Genomic DNA, 18,050 nt, shown 5'->3' on the forward strand with positions numbered 1-18,050 from the left:
AAGAAAATAACTGTCCATTAGCTGCTTTGGAAAATATAAAGTCAATTCTCAAAATTCATGTCTTTTCAAGTTCCCGAAGTACAGAAGAGAGTTGTCACAGAAGAAAAAATAACCGTTGTTACTCAGAGAGAGGAGTCCCCACCACCCGCAGGTACTCAGTCCTTCCTTTACGCAATAACCTGTCTTTCCTTCAAGCTTCTTTAATTGCATGTCTTCGGTAATGAGCCTGCCAGTTTTATGCTGCTCACTTATTTTGCCTTCCCAAGAATTTTAAAATCAAATACTGTCCTTTAAGTGCCAGAAGTACCAAAGAAGAAAGTTCCCGAAGCAAAAAGACCTATCCCTCGGAAAGTAGAAGAAGCTCCACCACCAAAAGGTATTGTCTCTCCCTCTTTCCAAGAAGCAGCTTTAGGCTATTACGTTCCCCGGCCAGCGATGATTTGCTGGTTTGGGGATATGGGTACACTGTGGGTGTGGACCTGTGCTTTGTGCTGGGCTTCGACCAGACCACAATGAAGTTCTAAAAGTGCATGTTTTTAAAGTGCCAGCCCCGCCTAAGAAAGCTGTCGCAGAGGAGAAAGTGTCTGTAGCCGTTCCTGTCGCTAAGAAAGCTCCTCCTCCCCGAGGTAGGGTTTGTCTCCAGCCTCAGACAGAAATCTTTTAGCCTGTGGATTCTTGCATTTTCCTGTTTGTGTTCTTCTTGTACCGACCCTCTGTGTGTCCTCTGCGACAGTGTCTGTGTGTGTGTACTCGTTGTGCACACTTGTGTGTATCCATGTTATGGAATGCCCGTTTTGCTAGTGAAAGTGGTGTACTGTACAAACCTTCCCCAAACTCTTGAGAGAATTGGTAAGATTCTTGATTTTTCAACGTCAATTTTAATGCTTTTTTTAAAGCTGAAGTTTCTAAGAAAACTGTCATAGAAGAAAAAAGATTTGTTGCAGAGGAAAAACTAGCCGGTGAAGTTCCGCAGAGAGTGGAAGTCTCGCGGCACGAAGGTATATGATCAGAAGACGGGGAAGAGATGAGTTGACACGTTCCCTCGCAGTGTTCTCTTCTTTCCAGATGTGATTGATGGCCGTAGAAGTTGTCCTTGTCACTGTCTGCTTGTTGTAGTCTTTGGAGACTGAGTCTTTTGTGTCTGTCTGGTCCTGAATCATTCTAAGAAAGTGAACAGGGTGATGGAAATGTGATCATTGGGACAGTGGCTACACTTGGACATGATTGGAATGTTCTTCTCAGTCTCGAGCTGTGTTGTCCCCTCATCTTAAATCAGCTGCCTCCTTCTTGTAATGAGGAAGGACTGTGGAGCCACACCCTAAGCAGACAGAACCATTATCCATCTGCAGGGAACACAGAGGCTATTATCAATATTTCAGGAGGCTGAACATAAATTAAATCTTATCTTTTAAAGTATCTGCAAAGGAGGAATGGCGTTATTCAGAAGAAGAGGAAAGAGTGTCCATTTCAGTTTATAGAGAAGAAGAAAGAGAGGAGGAGGAGGAGGAAGTAGAGGTTACAGAATATGAAGGTAAAGCATTCAAATAAGTAGACATGATCTGGAGTCTCGATGAATTGTTTTCTTTCACAGATTGTTTATCAATTAACGAAAAGTGACACAAATTTAGTGAACATCTACTGACCTCATTAGATGTATCTTCTGATCAAAAAATGAGATTCGGGAGTATTACTTAGAATAAACATCCGATGTATTTCTTGCCCATTCTTTCTTACTTGGCTACCTGGGGAGGGGCAAAAAGTCTTCATATTTATAGGTATCTAATAGGGCAGGTATCTCCATACACATTTATCTTTGCATTAGATAGGATTTGGTTTCAGCATGATGGATTGGCATAATCTTCACCTTGGCAGTCTAATGTCTAAAACAGGGCTTACATAAAACAGTTTTGGTAGCACGACTCACTAATGTGTCCTGACTCACAGTTTTGAAATTAACAGGAAATTATATTACCTTGTTACATTCAGAAGTCAAGGCCATGTTTGAGAGTGAAAAACTGAATACACAGGGCGTTCCTGTATTTCATGTACAGAGATAACAATTGTGTAACATCTTTGGTTAGATTAGCTTGTTAATCAGATGTCCCCATACCTGTAATGAGAGTTCTCTATGGTTTCTTAAGGCTTGAACAAGAAGCTTCATTTCAGTGTTGGGATATCTTTCTAATGAATTAAGACACCACTAGGTTTACTGGTCAAGTCTAGCATTCTGGCTAAAGGTGTATATCTGAAAGTACTTTCCTAAGAAAGTTCTAATGTAGCTCTTAATAGAAATCAGTAAGTTTTTAACAAATTAACTCTCTTCCAAATGAAAAGATGAATACAACTGTATATTTATATGCCCTCAAGTGCACCTCTGGCTCACAAATAATGCCCCACCCCTTCTGTGTTTGGAAGAAATTCCATGTGAAATCCAGATGTATAGTCTTAATGGAATGGCTTGGAACAGCAAGATGGGACATCACTCCCAAGAGGAAGCCTACCAGTTCTTTTGTTTCCTTGGAGAGGCCAAGATAAGGGACCTAAGTCAGGAATCTGATGGATTCTAAGAGGACCCTATCCCTTCTAGAAATGTTGCATAACATGTATGCAAAGTTCTCATTGCATGCATCAGTTTTTCACAGTATGCATTAGGAATTTCCTTTAGAGCTATAGACTCTAGTTAAAAGGAAAAACATTCTATGATATGCTTATGTTTTCATTAAGCCCAAAAGATTTAATGAAAAGCTGGCTAGCCTGTTAAATTTACTTCTAGTATAAAGATATGTGTTTGTAACTAGAGTTTTTGATTCTGTAATTAACTTTATACATATAGGCTCAAAAATCATGTGATGATGCCTGCCTCTTTTACCATAATTGCCCCCACAAAACTAGGGGGAAACTTGCTTCCAGGTCCTTGGGTTTTTCATGTGTGACACAGGTCTTTTCTTTCTTATAAACCTGTTTATGCTTCTTCAAGTATACGTTTCTGCCTTGTAGCCTTTGAATCTATCTAGAGTGTTCTTTTTTTATTAACTTATCTTCAAATACCTTAAAAGTCACTAGAATTACTTTTATGTCTTGTATTGTCCTGTTCTTCTTGTAAATGCAAGCATTATTATCTTTATGATACACCAGAAAATTAAATTAATAAAACTTATTTCCCATTCTCTTTAAGACACATACTTTGATTAAAATGTTCTTTATTTTAAATGGGAACAATCAGGGAGTTGGCAAGTGTTAAACTTTTGCTATTGTAATTACTCTTGGAGCAATAAATTACAGTCAAAGTTTAACATGGAAAACACAACTTACCTTCTTAAAATTGATGTCTTTGAAGTGCTAGAAGAGCCCGAGGAATATTTTGTAGAAGAAAGTCTGCACATTATGCCCAAGAGAGCGGAAGCTGAAGCAGCTACAGGTACCCCGACTCTTGAATTAGTTCTAACCCTATGTGTCCCATTCTTTATGTTCTCTTGTAGTTCATTTATTGTCTGTATTGCAAATGTTGATCAATATCATGTCCAAATAAAAACATTCCATACTTTTTTTTTGAAAAGAAATATGGATATTTCTACACATGTACTTCATAAGCTTTTCAAGTGCTTGAAAAGCATGAGAAGAAAATTGTACCAAACCCCCAAATTCCTGCTAAAATAGAGGACCCCCTACTAGGTAAAGGGTATAGTTCTCGCAAGGAAATTATACGACCTGTCTTAATAGCTGTAATCATACTTTTAATTTACCTGCCTACATGTTTGTCAGAGTATGTGTATAAACATTATTGCTGAATATAGTCATTCATGTTTGTGTGGATGTATGCCCTTTTCAAAAAATGAATTCTTTGCCCCCAAATGAAGTCACTTCTTCTGTAATTCAAACTAATATTCTTAAATGCAATCTTTCTGAAGTTCTGGAGACACCGAAGAAAACTATGCTTGAAAAGAAGATTCTGACCGCAGTTCCTAAACAAGAAAAGGTGCCAGCAGCTAAAGGTATATTGGGGATTTACTTTATTCTTGTATAATACCTGTCTTTTTAACCTTCAGTGGATACATTCTTCAAATTTTTATCACGTTAACAAGAAAATAAATGTGCCTACTGTATGTTTGACTGTTTTGCCTGATGTCTTTTAAGTGCCAGCAGAGCCAAAGAAACCAATTCCTGAAAAAAGGGCCCCTCCAAAAGTGGCTAAGGTAGAAGAGCCGCCCCCTACCAAAGGTAAACGAAACCCCCAGCAGGAAACCTGGAAACGTGTCTCGTCTGTCCGCGTCCTCTTGCTGCTGTCTTTGGGTCCCACCTTTTATGTGGAGGTTATCGGTGTGCGTTGGTGGCAGTGGTGTATTATTGCCTTGTCTCTGGGTGGAGTATTACTTACTTGACGTGAAGTTTATTTGTGTGTACCTTGTAAATTGTTACATTCTAAAACCACAGCACTTTCTGGCTAAGATACATATTTTTTAAATTTCACTTTAAGTACTATAACTCCCTAATCCTAAAATTGTCTTTTAAGTGACTGAGAGGCACATGCAAATTACCCAGGAAGAAAAAGTTCATGTTGCTGTAACTAAAAAAGAGGAGCCTCCAAGAGCCAGAGGTACATGGAGCCCAGAATGTTGCATTTACCCTCTTCTCTTGACCAAACACACTGGTCACGGGGGATGGCGGTTGTTGTCCCAATAACAGGCATTGCTTTATGTTTGCAATAGTGAAAGTTTCAGGTCTTTTACGTTTGAGTTGCTATTATACAACTACCTTTTGGTGGTTTGAATGAGGGAACAATTCTTTAAAGTGAAATCTGTCTTTAAAGTGCCTGAGGAACCCAGGAGAGCTGTTCCAGAGGAAAAGGTTCTCAAACTCAAACCTAAAAAAGAGGAGGCGCCACCAGCAAAAGGTACACCAACTTTTTCAGGAATCAAAATAAGCACATAGGTATTGAAACTAATCTTGGAATTGAGATTCTCAGGGAAAATACTTTAAATACATATTATAAAGTACTATGTATATGCTAATTTCATATTACTTCAAAACTAAACATTTCTGATACCAGAAAGTAGTCTCTCTTCTTTCTTGTCTAAAAGAAATGTGAAGCTCCCCTCAAATATGTGTAGATTCTTTCCCTTAAACTGCACTTGTCTTCAATGATGTCTTTGTCTATATCCTAAACACATCTGCTGAAATGCTTGTTTTGTGTGGCAATCTTTGACAAAATTAAAATTGTTTAAACCCTGAATTTTCTACTCTGTGCCAGTAGGAGCTTATGAAAACACCTTAGAATTAAGGTGAAGAAACTGTTTATGTAACACAAGTTTCTGTCTCACGCTTGTTTCATAGTCATTGTTTATGTTGTCTGGTTGCCTTTTTTAGCTCTCTTATAAATACTACTTGATCTTCTGAAGTTACTCAATGTCTTTAAAGCATTCAGTAACTTAGAAAACAGCATTCATATGTATATTAGATCATGTTTATTTCCAACTCTATTTTTTCTTTCCATTTAAATGAAAAATTTGAACAACAAATACAGTTATGGTCATCTTTGTCCTTGAATTGTTCATACACAATTTCTCTTAACTCATATATATTGAAAATCTTGCCATTCACTTTTAATAATTGCTCTTTTTAAAGTGACTGAACTCAAGAAAAAAGCTGTTCAAGAAGAAAAGATATCCATTGAAGTTACGAAAAGAGAACCTCGTCCCACTAAAGGTATATATTGTGCTTTGACTAAATAATAAAATGAAGCATGAAACTACACAGCTCTTTGTCTGCTAGCTCCTAATTTGACTCTCATTCTATACTGGCTTATTGTTGACTAAAGGTGGGGACTCTTAACACCTGAAATCATGAATAGCAAATGTACACTCTATAATACCTTGACCTGCAAAGGAAAGTCAGGGTCTCCCGTAACCAGTGCATGAGACCATCACAAAAGAATGAAATCAAAGCACGCTGTCATTCTTATCCCTTAATGTGCTTCAAGTAAAATGCTGCTTGTTGTCAATATTATTCTAGAAGTAACTGTAACAGAAGAGAAAGAATGGTCTTATACCCAAGAAGAAGAAACTATTTCAGTACAACGGGAAGAGGAATATGAAAAATATGAGGAGTATGAACCAGCAGAAGAATATGAACAATATGAAGATTATGAGGAACGTGAAGTTGAACATTATGAAGAGTCTAAAGAACAGGAAGAATATATCACAGGTATGAACAAAATTGCAAACTTGAAACCACATTCAATATATGTAAATTCCGTTAGAACAGAATACGATTTTGGGTGTCCAAAGAAATTTGGGAAATATTTTGTTTCCTTTGGCAACTTCAAAATTTTTGTTTTCTTGGATAACTTACAGAAAAAAAAAATCACTATGATAATCTTACGGTTACTGTTAGATTGGGTGTTTGGAATAGCCTATTTTCCCCCTTAGTTTTGCTTATACACAAAATAGCAAATGTCACTACATTTATTTCTCAAAGAAGTTAGGAATTTATCTTCAAGGGCCCATGATCATTCTAATACATGATCAAAACTTCTGAACGTTTCTCATTCCGAAGCTTGCTGTGGTTAAGCGTGATAGGCTATTGAGAAAATACATTAGCCTCAGGGTTCCTCTTCCAACTTGACAAAAACTCCTTCGAAGGAAAAGATAGCGGAGAAGGCTAATAAGCATTTGTGTTTTATCTCTAAAAGGTCATATTTAAAGACATATAATTTCAGTTCCAAAGAATTTATTTACCTTATTCAAGTTCCTATTGAAATTTTGAAATGAGTCAGTATTATGTCACTCAATTTCTGATGTTTCCGTGCCTAACTTTAAGGTCATTCTATGTAGTTTTGAAGATAACATTAAAAGCCAATATTATATAGACAGAAGTTTTAACCACAATTGTGTCTACCTGAAATGAAGTGAGAATTTTAGTGTGTAAGAGAGAGTTACAATTACCTAATAGAAATAAATAACAAGAAGGAAAGGACACTCTAAGCTTGTTTAGGTCTTTTAGACCTTACTCTCTTGGACCTCTGATTCTCACTCATCTTCAGAAGCTATGGCTACACAGTATATGAAAGATAATATGATTTTAATTCTTTGAGTCTGTTTAAGAAACAATATTTTTATTTATATTCTCAAATCTAATATTAAATACCCTATATATACTTTTAAAGAACCCAAGAAGCCTATCCCAGTAAAGCCTGTCCAAGAAGAACCAGTTCCCACAAAACCAAAGGCCCCACCCACTAAAGGTAGAGTGAGAAAAACTTTATCAGTACTAAGATACCCGTGTTTCTTACATGTCTGTCATATTATCAATACCTGTTGAAGTGAGAGTGTATCAGTCGTGTGTGTGTTTGGGGATGTTGCATTGTACGTCATACTTCTTAACTTTTATTCTTACTATTCTTGAGACATCTGGTTCAGGTTTTTAAATCTGTTAATATTGATATTTTAAAGTTCTGAAGAAAGCTGTCCCTGAAGAAAAGGTACCAGTGCCCATTCCTAAGAAACTCAAACCTCTACCACCTAAAGGTACTTTGCAGAGTCATAACTTACCAAAACATCTTTGTTACTTATGTTCTAGAAACATATCTAACTACCTTGTCTGCTGTTTGTTTTTACTAAACATATTGTTCTAGTCCTGACTCCTACATTTCATTTTTTCATGTATTTTTATTTACATTGTATTCATGGGGTTGGTTTTGATGTTCTTCAATAATTAATATCTTTAAAGTGCCTGAAGAATCAAAGAGAGTTGTCGAGGAAAAAGTACGCATTTCAATTACCAAACGTGAAAAAGAGCAGGTGACAGAACCAGCTGCTAAAGGTATAATAATTTCCTTCTTATATTGGGTCTTTTATAATATCTCTTATAAAATTAAAGCAGCTGTGTTTCGCTTTATTTCATTGTTGTGTGTCTTTTAAATTAATCATTTGGAGAATATTGGATGTAACAGTATATAAATACAGAATAAGAAGATAACATTACCTTTAAAAGGAAAAGTTATTTCAAAATACATCCATAGCCTTTTATACATTGTCTACATCCTGCCATATGGCTACAAAATACAGAAAAAAGAATGTTTGAATTTCAAATCAGTGACCATTTGGCACATTTATGATTTACCTGCATTGATGTAATGATATAACAAGATACATTCTAAAGTCATTTTAAAGATTAAGAAAAAGCTAACTCAGTGTCTAGTAATTTTTCTTCAGCCATTTGCTAAGTGTGAAGTAACTTCTCCACAATTTAGAAAGTGTACCTACCTAGAATTTAGTTTTTTTATTTTCAGTAAAAGGATATTTCCTACAAGCAAAGATACTGGATATTAAACATTTCACATTTGAGCTCTGTTACCTCAGACTTACTTGAGTATCTCTGTATGTTTTCATCCCAATGAAGTTCAGAATTGTTTCCATGGAACATAGAAAGTTTTTATAGATGAACTATTGCATATATATCACATACAAAGCACTGGCAAAATTATTCTATCTGCTTAAAGAGCAATAAAGCAAGAATTGTTTGGGTGGCCTGTTTCTTACATTAAAATTCCCTTATACTTAATATTTCAAGTGCCCATGAAGCCCAAAAGGGTTATCACAGAAGAAAAAGTGCTCATTTCTAAAAAAGAAGTAGCAGCACCTGTTAAAGGTACTTAATACCATTCTTTTTAATGTGTTGTTTGTCTTCTTTGGTGTGAAATTCATGTTCAGTTCTATGTGTGAAGTTTTATGTGAAAGGTAAAACCTGTTCTTTCTTCTGTTACAAATGGTTGTGTTCTTAACATGTCTTAATTTTGTTGAGAAACTGGAAAATGTCCAACCTAAAGATAATATCTTTAAAGTGCCAGAAGTACCTAAAAGACCAGAACCTGAAGAGATTGCCTTTGAAGAGGAAGTAACACAAGTAGAGGAATATCTTAAAGAAGAAGAATACATACATGAAGAAGAAGAGTACCTTCATGAAGAAGAAGAGTATCTTCATGAGGAAGAGGAACTCATCACTGAAGAAGAAGTGGTACCAGTAATTCCAGTCAAAGGTAGATTACATCTCCTGCAAAGAGATACACAGCAGCATCTTTGGAGTCTAAGTGTCTAATTTGGTCAGATTCTGGGTTTTATTAGCACAGATGACCAATTCATCTTATTTTAGAAACAGACACTTGTAGATGCTAAAGTGTGATTTCTACAGTTGTTTTTGAAATTTTATCTTGTTGCAACATTTCCAAAATTCTTAATAATATCTTTAAAGTGCCTGCGATACCCAAGAAACCTGTTCCAGAAGAGAAGAAACCTATTCCTGTTCCCCAAAAGAAGGAAGCCCCACCAGCAAAAGGTATACCATCATTCATATCATAGGCCTATGAAAGCCTTTATGTACATAGAAATAGTTAACTATCTTCTGAGTTCAAAACCTTGTATGTGTTACTATCTGTTGTCAGAAATGTTAACTGTGCTTTGTATGGATGTGTTGTTACCAGTAGTTAGAACTTACCAATAAATAATATCTTTAAAGTGCCTGAGATTCCTAAGAAGCCAGAGGAGAAAGTTCCCGTGCCCATTCCTAAAAAAGAGAAGGCACCACCAGCTAAAGGTACATCTCTTTGTAGTCCATCAGGGGGATAATATGATAATTTACTCATGTAGTATAACTTGATGAGCCATATCAGTTTTTTCCCCATGACGATATTAACGATATTAATGACAAGGCAAGGACCACCCAACTGGTTATAGGAGCAGTTTACCATGCATCCATCTCTAAATTTTGCCACTGAGGCATGCTGATACTTAATGCCTAGCTCTTCCTTTTTAGTGGAAAGTTCTTAGTGTAACATAGATTCTAATTATAACACCAAAATGGACAAAACAACCATTTACCAGACATCGTATATTGTCTTTGTCACCAACTGATGTCTTTTCAGTGTTTTTTATTTTTATTTATGTGAATTTCTTTGTTTGTGGATGTTATTGTTATTTTCTATCTTAAAGTGAAATTGTTAGAATATCCATGGTCCTTCAATTAAGTCCTGAAATTGCTGAATTCTTAATTATGGGTGAAAAATGTGACACTAACCCTATTTGATATCTTTAAAGTTCCTGAAGTACCCAAGAAACCTGTACCAGAGGAGAAAGTGTCTGTACCAGTTCCTCAAAAGGTGGAAGCTCCGCCCGCCAAAGGTACATAAACTTGCAAGGTCGCAAAATTTCTTTTATTCCACCTTTGCATGTGAGTAATCGCTAACTGCTTCAATTACATGCTCTTTGGGGATGGAACACTTTAATATTTCTTTATGGGAAAGAAAAGTTTTTATTCTAAGCATAAAATTCTTCTTGAAATACCTTGGTTATATTTTTACTACCTTATCTTAATCTTTTTGAGACTTTGCTTCAACTCAGAATTTTACGTTGTATAAGATGTTTCTCTAAATCATTGCTTTAAAGTGCCAGAAGTGCCCAAGAAGCCTGTGCCTGAGAAGAAGGTGTCAGTGCCCGCTCCTAAGAAAGTAGAGGCTCCACCTGTGAAAGGTACTTCACTTCATCATTTAAAGTACCTGGGGGGAAAAACACCTGCGTGTTGTTAACGTGTTTATGTATATTCACATATACATTCCTCCACAATATTACATGTTTTAAAAATTGTCTTATTAGAAATATAAAAATCAGGTGTTTCGTGATTCTTTTTCATAACTATGGCACTAAAACATCTAAAAGAACACATTATTAAAGATAAATAATATCTTTAAAGTGCCAGAGGTGCCCAAGAAGCTCATTCCAGAAGAAAAGAAACCAACACCTATTCTGAAAAAAATGGAAGCTCCACCACCCAAAGGTACATTAATCTCTACTAGAACCAGAGCAAAAAGGAAAACTAACTGGTATTACACAGCCTCGCTAGTTATAATTAATGCTTGATGACATTTACATCGATGACGATTGATGCTCTGTGATCACAGAATATTTGCTTTTCATGTTGTCCCATTGTTACGAATGTTGTACATAAAAGTGATGGTTGTGTGGTTGAACAAATATCTTTAAAGTGCCAAAGAAACGGGAGGCAGCCCCAGTTCCTGTAGCTCTGCCTCGGGAAGAGGAAGTTCCATTTGAAGAAGAAATCTCTCCTGAAGAGGAAGTGTTACCTGAGGAAGAGGAAATTCTCCCAGAAGAAGAGGAAGTTCCTCCTGAGGAAGAGGAAGTTCCTCCTGAGGAGGAAGAATTTCTACCTGAGGAAGAAGTTGTCCCCGAAGAAGAAGAAGTTCTTCCAGAAATGAAACCCAAGGTGCCAGTACCTGCACGAGGTATAGCAGCTCTTCTTGGAGTCATCAAGGCCTCTTCTGTGTTGAATTCTGCCTTTCCATCTGTTCATTCGTTTCCAGTTTTATCTATAATGCTTGATTCTCTATGTTGTCTACCATCTAAATCTTAGAAAACATTCCATTCATGTGTGCTCTTATTCATGTGTGTCTGTCTTATGTGTTTGTCTATTGTAAATTATCTGAATGTCTTTTCAAGTGTCATGATACGACATGTCTTTTAGTTGTTTGTGGACTTATTCTCATTTGTCTTTTTGTTGTATGTACAATACTCTGTGTGTGATTTTTAATGGCTGAAAATGAATGTTTTTAAGTGCCTGAAGTGCCAAAGAAACCTGTACCAGAGAAGAAAGCCCCAGCTCCCGCTCCTAAATATGTGGAACCTCCACCAACCAAAGGTACATGTTTCCAAAGTTAACACACAGTGCTCATTCACTGCTTCACCAGAAGAACTATGGTGGAACTGAGATTTAGGGAAAAATTACATTGATAAAGTAGACAGTCACATTTTACTTCTAAAAATGTGCAGGAACACTGATATCCACTTTTCATCAGATGCAAAGCTGTATTAAGAACAAAGATAAAAAGAAATGTCCCAAAACACCCACAAAAGTTCTACCCAATTTGCTATAATTTTATTAAACATCGTAATTTTCATATAGATATTTTGTAACAATAAATTATCTATACAAAAAATATACATGGAAAATATGGTAAATAAATCTTCCTAAATTTTATCCTTCAGCCAATTATATTGAGTGCCTTTTAACATTAGGATAAAAAGAAAAAAGAAAGATTATGTATGTACCAAAATATTAAATATTAACTTATATCTTCAGATATATACATGTAAATGGTAGGCCAGTAGGTTTTTAATTTGACCTTGTCTTTTGGCTTTGTGCCTTGTTATGCTTCCCTGAGAAAACTCATTAACCAATGTGATCCTCAAGTTCCTCTCATATGAAATGGGGATACTAATATCAGTTCTAGTGGGCTCATTATTATTGTGAGGATAAAATAAAGTAAGGTATGTGTAAGTACTCTGTCACCAAATGAACAGTATCTAGAATTAACATATTCAATCAGCTCATTGTACAGGTCAAAAGGAATATATTTATTCCTTCAAGTTCAATTACATTTTCTGCAAAAGATCATAGTACCACTACTTGAAAAAAGCATAACTCCTCCATCAGGCTAAATAGTCATATAATCAATAAAATGGTACAGCTGATCCTTTATTGGATGCCAAGGATTCAGAAATACTTTACAGATAACGATTTAGTAAATTACTAGTGAAATTTAAATGAATGAAATGACCACATATATTGTCTGATACTCATATGAGGTACTGATCCCTTGCCATACAAAACCTAAGTATAACATTTGGGCTCCCAACTTGCATTACATCCCTTTGTTGAGAGAGTGTCGCATGTTGGTCTTTGTGTGTGTGGACTTCTTGTGTTCTTTCTTTTATGTCCCTCACAATATTCTTATCATGAAATGATGTCTTTAAAGTGCCCGAGGTTAAGAAGAAAGTGCCAGAAAAGAAAGTGATCATTCCTAAAAAAGAGGAGGCTCCCCCTGCCGCAGGTACGGCTGTTCTCAAGCAAATTATACACAGCCATTTCTTTCCATCACCTGTAAAAGTCAAAATGTCCTCCCGTTTCGGTGTTTTTTAACATAACTTGTACTGTTGCTGTGCCCATTGTCTTGGTGTTTGTGAAACTGAAATTATAAAATAAAATAATATCTTTAAAGTGCCTAAGAAACCTGAACCAGAAAAGAAGGTGCCTCCTCCTGGTCTTAAGAAAGCAGTGGCTCCTCCTGCCAAAGGTACCTCACCCAACACAGGGATGCATCTGCTGCGCTGATGTTGAACTGTGATGCTATCCACATAGGGTGTTCAACATCAATGTTTGCACTGTGTGGTCTGTCCTTTGCATTTGTCACTTGTGACTCCATTGTACCCATGTTTGCACTATGTCACTTTTTCCGTTTTGTTTTTAATGTATTTTATCTTGATTCTCTATGTATATTGTTTCTAAGAAATAAAAATACTAACCTCATATATCTTTAAAGAGCTGGACGTAACTAAGAAACCAGTCCCTAAAGTATCATTGTTCTCCCTATAAAAGGAGAGGCTCCAGGTGGTAAAAGGTAGAGAATATCTCTTCAATGGACCCTTACTCTTAAACCACAACCTCTTTTTTTGTCTTTTTAACGATTCCGTGTCATGTCAATGTTTCATCTTGGGCATGTGCATTTTGATATTTGCTCTCTTGTGTTGAAAAAAGAAAATTTGGTTTTTATGTACTCTTCTTTGGTTCTTGCATTTTAATTGCCTAAAACAATCAATATCTTTTAAGTTCCTGAGGTACCTAAGAAAGTGGAAGAAAGACCAATTATTCCCCCTAAAGAAGAAGAAGTTCCACAAGTTGAAGGTAGATGACTTTCTGGGAAAATAGCATTTTCAAAGTCATCATTGTCTTATCATTGTCTAATATTTGAATGAAGCAAATGCACACTTCACTCCAGAAAATAAACATATGCAGACTCTAAAAGTAATTATTACTTAATAGAAATTATGCAGGAAAACTATAATCAATTTAATCTTCTTTCTTATATGCTTAGCCTATTTGTTTGTTTGTTGTTTGTTTTATTTTAATAAGAATCTTTGAAGGGAAACTGTATTTGCCATGGTTCATTTTTATCAGATTATTTACATAGCAATTGTGGGATAAACCTGTCCAAGAGATATTCCAGTAAAACCCAAGTAACAGGTTCAGAAAAATCTAACTTCTACCCCAAAGTGAATATATAACTTCAAAAAAATCCACTTCGATTAAAAATAAATAATACTAATTTTAAATTCTTTCTGAGGCCCTTTCTAATCCTAAAATTCTGGGAAGGGCCTTACATATTTTGAAGACCCAGTAGTTCTTTTTCCCCAAGGACTTTTTTTTTCCCCACACACTTTAGGAAGGCTGAGCTATGAATTACTTACATTGATCAGGCAGCTTCAGTTTTCAGATATATTGTTTTAGTCCAATATTCAAAAGAATTCTAAAATAATTTACAAAGTAATAATCTTTTTCAAGTGTATGAGGAGCCTGAAGAGCCTGCTCCGGAAGAAGAGATCCCAGAAGAACCACCCAGCGTAGAGGAGGTTGAGGACGTGGTGCCACCTAGAGGTACAGCTACTTTTATGGGCTGGACATTTAAGACACCTTGTTGCAGATCTTTCTCAGGATTTGTCTTTATCCAATAGTCGTCAGTATACTTTTCTTATAGCATATCAATGATAAATTGAAGATTAATTATTACTGGCACCTGAGGCTTTGTGTCCCTTCCCCAATTTTTTTTCTACTGTGGCTGCAATACAATTACAGTGAGAGATCACTTTTATGTTATTGGCACTTCCATTTTTTTTTTTTCTGGCCATCTCCTATGGTAATACTTTCTTCTAGTTTTCAAACCTTATTTTTTTTTCTTCAATATTAAGATGGGGGAATTGTATTTTAGTGATGTTCACTTTTTAGAATAATTCTTAGCCTGTTATTTCTGAAGATTTGACAATCTTGTGTAATTGATGTTATGTTTGCCTATAGGATTTCCACCTTTAGAGTGGAAAATATCCTTAATATCCTTCTCACCTTTAGAGTCACTGCTCCATATATAAAATTAACATGTAGGCTGCTAATATCTTTTTAAAATATATCAATGTTTTGTGGGGGGTTTGGGGACATTGGAGTTGTTCTGTTCGTTGCATGTAATTTTTCAAAATGTCCATAAAATATTTTTTAAGTGCCTAAAGTGGTTAAGAAAGCAGTACCTGAAGCACCTACTCCTGTTCCTAAAAAAGTGGAGGCACCACCAGCTAAAGGTATACAAATCCCAATTAATAATATCTTTAAGTTCCCATTAGTTTCCTTTTTAAAACAAAGTGTCTTCTTCCACTGTTTTCCTTGAGTCATTTAAGTAGCAAACTTATGAAATTGAGTAAAAACTAGTAAAAATAAACTCATTCCATTTCGTTAGCCTTTTTCAGGATGTTAATGGATGATTATGTATGTGCATGAATTATTCCAGAAGTTTCTTACTTTAAATAACTGAGCATTTTAATGTTAATACTACGTCTCTCTATACTTAGATACATAGCAGTGAATCCCTCTTCCCACATTCCATTCATAGATTTTATCCTTTGTATAAAAAAGGTTTTCTCATGTAATTATTATAATAATTATGTATGTCTATTGTATTATTTTATAGGGGAAATGTGTTCTAATGCTTATATAAATAACTGTTTTAATAAGCTTCATGTCCCTGTGGTTATACTTGGCCTAAGCATTCAAGGTTATTGCAAAGTGTCTATTTGTCATTGCTTTCTGATTAAGTTGAGGGTTCTGTAGTGCTCTTACTAGATACAATTATGCTGCTGTCCCTGTCACAGTAGACATTGTCAGCAGATATAATAGTGCCCAACAGAATATAACACCTACTTATAAGGGCAAAAAAAAAAAAGTCTTCATCAAATTAAAAACAGTACCAGTAAGCCCACTATGGGTAATTCTCACTATTAAAAATAAAATAGAACCAGCACAGTTTCTTTGAGGACATAGCTTCTTCTAAGAGTATGGTTGGTACAAATGAGTGATTAGGGAAAATATCTTTATTTCCTATCAAAGTGATGTCTAATAGTACAGAGTGACTTCTTAGACTTTGATTATTGTTGGTGTCATTTCTCATGTTTTTATTTCATGTTTATTATTGAGTATTGTCAGCTAACTGAAACACCTAATATCTTTAAAGTGCCAAAGAAGGTTCCTGAGGAAAAAGTACCTGTTCCTGTTCAGAAAAAAGAAGCACCTCCAGCCAAAGGTACATCTTCTCTTTTAAACCTGAACTTCCTTTTAATCTTTTTTTATCAAGGCTTTATGTGTGATGTCTCTGTGTCTTGATTGTTTCTGATGTCTTTGTCTATGAAAACTTGCTCTTAATAGTCCTAAATGTTAAAACCATATCTTTAAAGTGCCCGAAGTACAAAAGAAAGTCCCAGAAAAGAAAGTTCCAGAAAAGAAAATCCCAGAAAAGAGAATCATTGTGCCTAAAAAAGAAGCTGTTCCCCCAGCTAAAGGTATTTTGGGGAAAATCTTTGATTTTTACATATTATTGCATGAGAGTCTTTTTTTCTGTTGTTTTTATTTTATATTTTGAATTTACATTTTCATGTATTCTGTGTTTTAAAAAAAAATCTTAAAAAAGATACTCTTTCAGGGAGAACTGTCCTTGAAGAAAAAATATCAGTTGCCTTCCACAAAGAGGAAGTAGTAAGAGAAAGAACAGAACTAGAAGTAGTGGAAGCACAAATGGAAGAAGCTCTTGAAGAAGAAGAGTTCCATGAAGTTGAAGAATATTTTGAAGAAGAAGAGTTCCATGAAGTAGAAGAATTTACCAAAGTAGAAAAACATAGATTTGAAGAAGTTCACAAAGTTGAAGAAATTCATAGGGTAATAGAAGTTTTAGAAGCTGAAGAAACGGAAGTATATGAAAAACCCAAAGCACTACCTAAAGGTATAGGGGAATTCTGCAGATATTACAAATTTTCTTATCTTATTCTAACTTTGTGTCCTAAGTACATTTTATGTTCAGTTTGAAACAACATAAAAACACTTACTTTCCAAGTTGAAGTCATTAAATGCTTTATGCTTGTATCAAATATTCTATTTGATACAAAGACTGATGTAGAGATTAACGCTATATAGTGTAATTTTAGCAGACAAGATAATATTTGATATCTACTTGTCTAAAAAGGAGGTCACTATATGAATTGCTGGATTCATTTTGAAATCCAACTAAGATTTTTACATGATTGTTACAAATATCAAAATAACTGACCAGTGTCATCAGTTGAAAAAGAAGCTCCTCAGTTCAACGAGGAGTTTACGTCTTCAGACCAAAAAACTATTGCTTTGTGAACATTTCAGTCAACTGTTCATAAACTGATAATTTCGTATCAAAAGCTTTCACCACTTTTATTAGAAAAATAACATTAAGGAAGTAGTATATTCTGAAGATAAACCATAATACAAATAATTCTTTGCAATACCACTCCAGATGTGCAAATTAATAATATGTGTGTGATATGAAGGAATGTGTGTGTGGGCTTAGTATACATGGTAAACATACAATATAGGTGAAATTTAGCAAAACCAAGTAAATCATCTTTTTTTTTAAGTAAGTGTGGTATAATTTCAAAAAATATAAAGAAAGCATTTTATCAGCCCTAGTTATACTAACTTTAATAGTAACATTCCATAATACTTGAGAGTGCATTCTAAAGCGAAATACTAATATCTTTGAAGGGCCTGAGATATCTGAGAAAATCATCCCTCCAAAAAAACCACCCACTAAAGTTGTTCCTCGAAAAGAGCCACCAGCTAAAGGTATTTTTTTGACAAAAAATTACTTACCTATTTGTACATACAGTAGCACCATGGTTGTTTTACAAGTTTGCGTTCCATTTGATGTCCTTCTTCTGTGTCTTGTGTTTGTGTTTTGGTAATTTTTAAAGCAAACTAATATCTTCGGAGTGGCTGTGGGTTCAAGGGAAGTGCTACCAAAAAAGAAAGTCACTGTTGTTATACCTAAAATACCCAAAGCAATGTCTCTATTAACCAAATAGTGAACACACATGTCCTTCTTTGGTACTATTTCATTATATATTCACTAATGTGCTTATTGTCAA

At 35.1% G+C, this 18,050-nt stretch overlaps 1 protein-coding gene across 1 annotated transcript in view; it reads left to right on the forward strand.

The window, feature by feature from the left end:
* TTN (titin) overlaps positions 1 to 18,050 on the forward strand; it is a 272,606-nt gene that overhangs the window by 120,646 nt on the left and 133,910 nt on the right. The window contains exons 121-152 of the mRNA XM_036253264.1: positions 71 to 151; positions 296 to 376; positions 543 to 626; positions 897 to 998; positions 1,415 to 1,531; positions 3,338 to 3,418; positions 3,601 to 3,684; positions 3,909 to 3,992; positions 4,135 to 4,218; positions 4,511 to 4,594; positions 4,808 to 4,891; positions 5,623 to 5,703; positions 6,010 to 6,201; positions 7,163 to 7,240; positions 7,449 to 7,523; positions 7,726 to 7,818; positions 8,569 to 8,646; positions 8,840 to 9,034; positions 9,247 to 9,330; positions 9,511 to 9,588; positions 10,089 to 10,172; positions 10,437 to 10,520; positions 10,741 to 10,824; positions 11,033 to 11,290; positions 12,821 to 12,895; positions 13,672 to 13,746; positions 14,404 to 14,496; positions 15,111 to 15,188; positions 16,115 to 16,183; positions 16,335 to 16,439; positions 16,580 to 16,876; positions 17,668 to 17,748. Of these exons, the coding sequence (XP_036109157.1) occupies positions 71 to 151; positions 296 to 376; positions 543 to 626; positions 897 to 998; positions 1,415 to 1,531; positions 3,338 to 3,418; positions 3,601 to 3,684; positions 3,909 to 3,992; positions 4,135 to 4,218; positions 4,511 to 4,594; positions 4,808 to 4,891; positions 5,623 to 5,703; positions 6,010 to 6,201; positions 7,163 to 7,240; positions 7,449 to 7,523; positions 7,726 to 7,818; positions 8,569 to 8,646; positions 8,840 to 9,034; positions 9,247 to 9,330; positions 9,511 to 9,588; positions 10,089 to 10,172; positions 10,437 to 10,520; positions 10,741 to 10,824; positions 11,033 to 11,290; positions 12,821 to 12,895; positions 13,672 to 13,746; positions 14,404 to 14,496; positions 15,111 to 15,188; positions 16,115 to 16,183; positions 16,335 to 16,439; positions 16,580 to 16,876; positions 17,668 to 17,748 (3,303 nt within the window). The remainder of the gene's footprint in view (positions 1 to 70; positions 152 to 295; positions 377 to 542; positions 627 to 896; positions 999 to 1,414; positions 1,532 to 3,337; positions 3,419 to 3,600; positions 3,685 to 3,908; positions 3,993 to 4,134; positions 4,219 to 4,510; positions 4,595 to 4,807; positions 4,892 to 5,622; positions 5,704 to 6,009; positions 6,202 to 7,162; positions 7,241 to 7,448; positions 7,524 to 7,725; positions 7,819 to 8,568; positions 8,647 to 8,839; positions 9,035 to 9,246; positions 9,331 to 9,510; positions 9,589 to 10,088; positions 10,173 to 10,436; positions 10,521 to 10,740; positions 10,825 to 11,032; positions 11,291 to 12,820; positions 12,896 to 13,671; positions 13,747 to 14,403; positions 14,497 to 15,110; positions 15,189 to 16,114; positions 16,184 to 16,334; positions 16,440 to 16,579; positions 16,877 to 17,667; positions 17,749 to 18,050) is intronic.

Source organism: Molossus molossus, unplaced genomic scaffold, assembly GCF_014108415.1.
Source record: "Molossus molossus isolate mMolMol1 unplaced genomic scaffold, mMolMol1.p scaffold_m16_p_11, whole genome shotgun sequence".
Classification (NCBI taxonomy): Eukaryota; Metazoa; Chordata; class Mammalia; order Chiroptera; family Molossidae; genus Molossus; species Molossus molossus.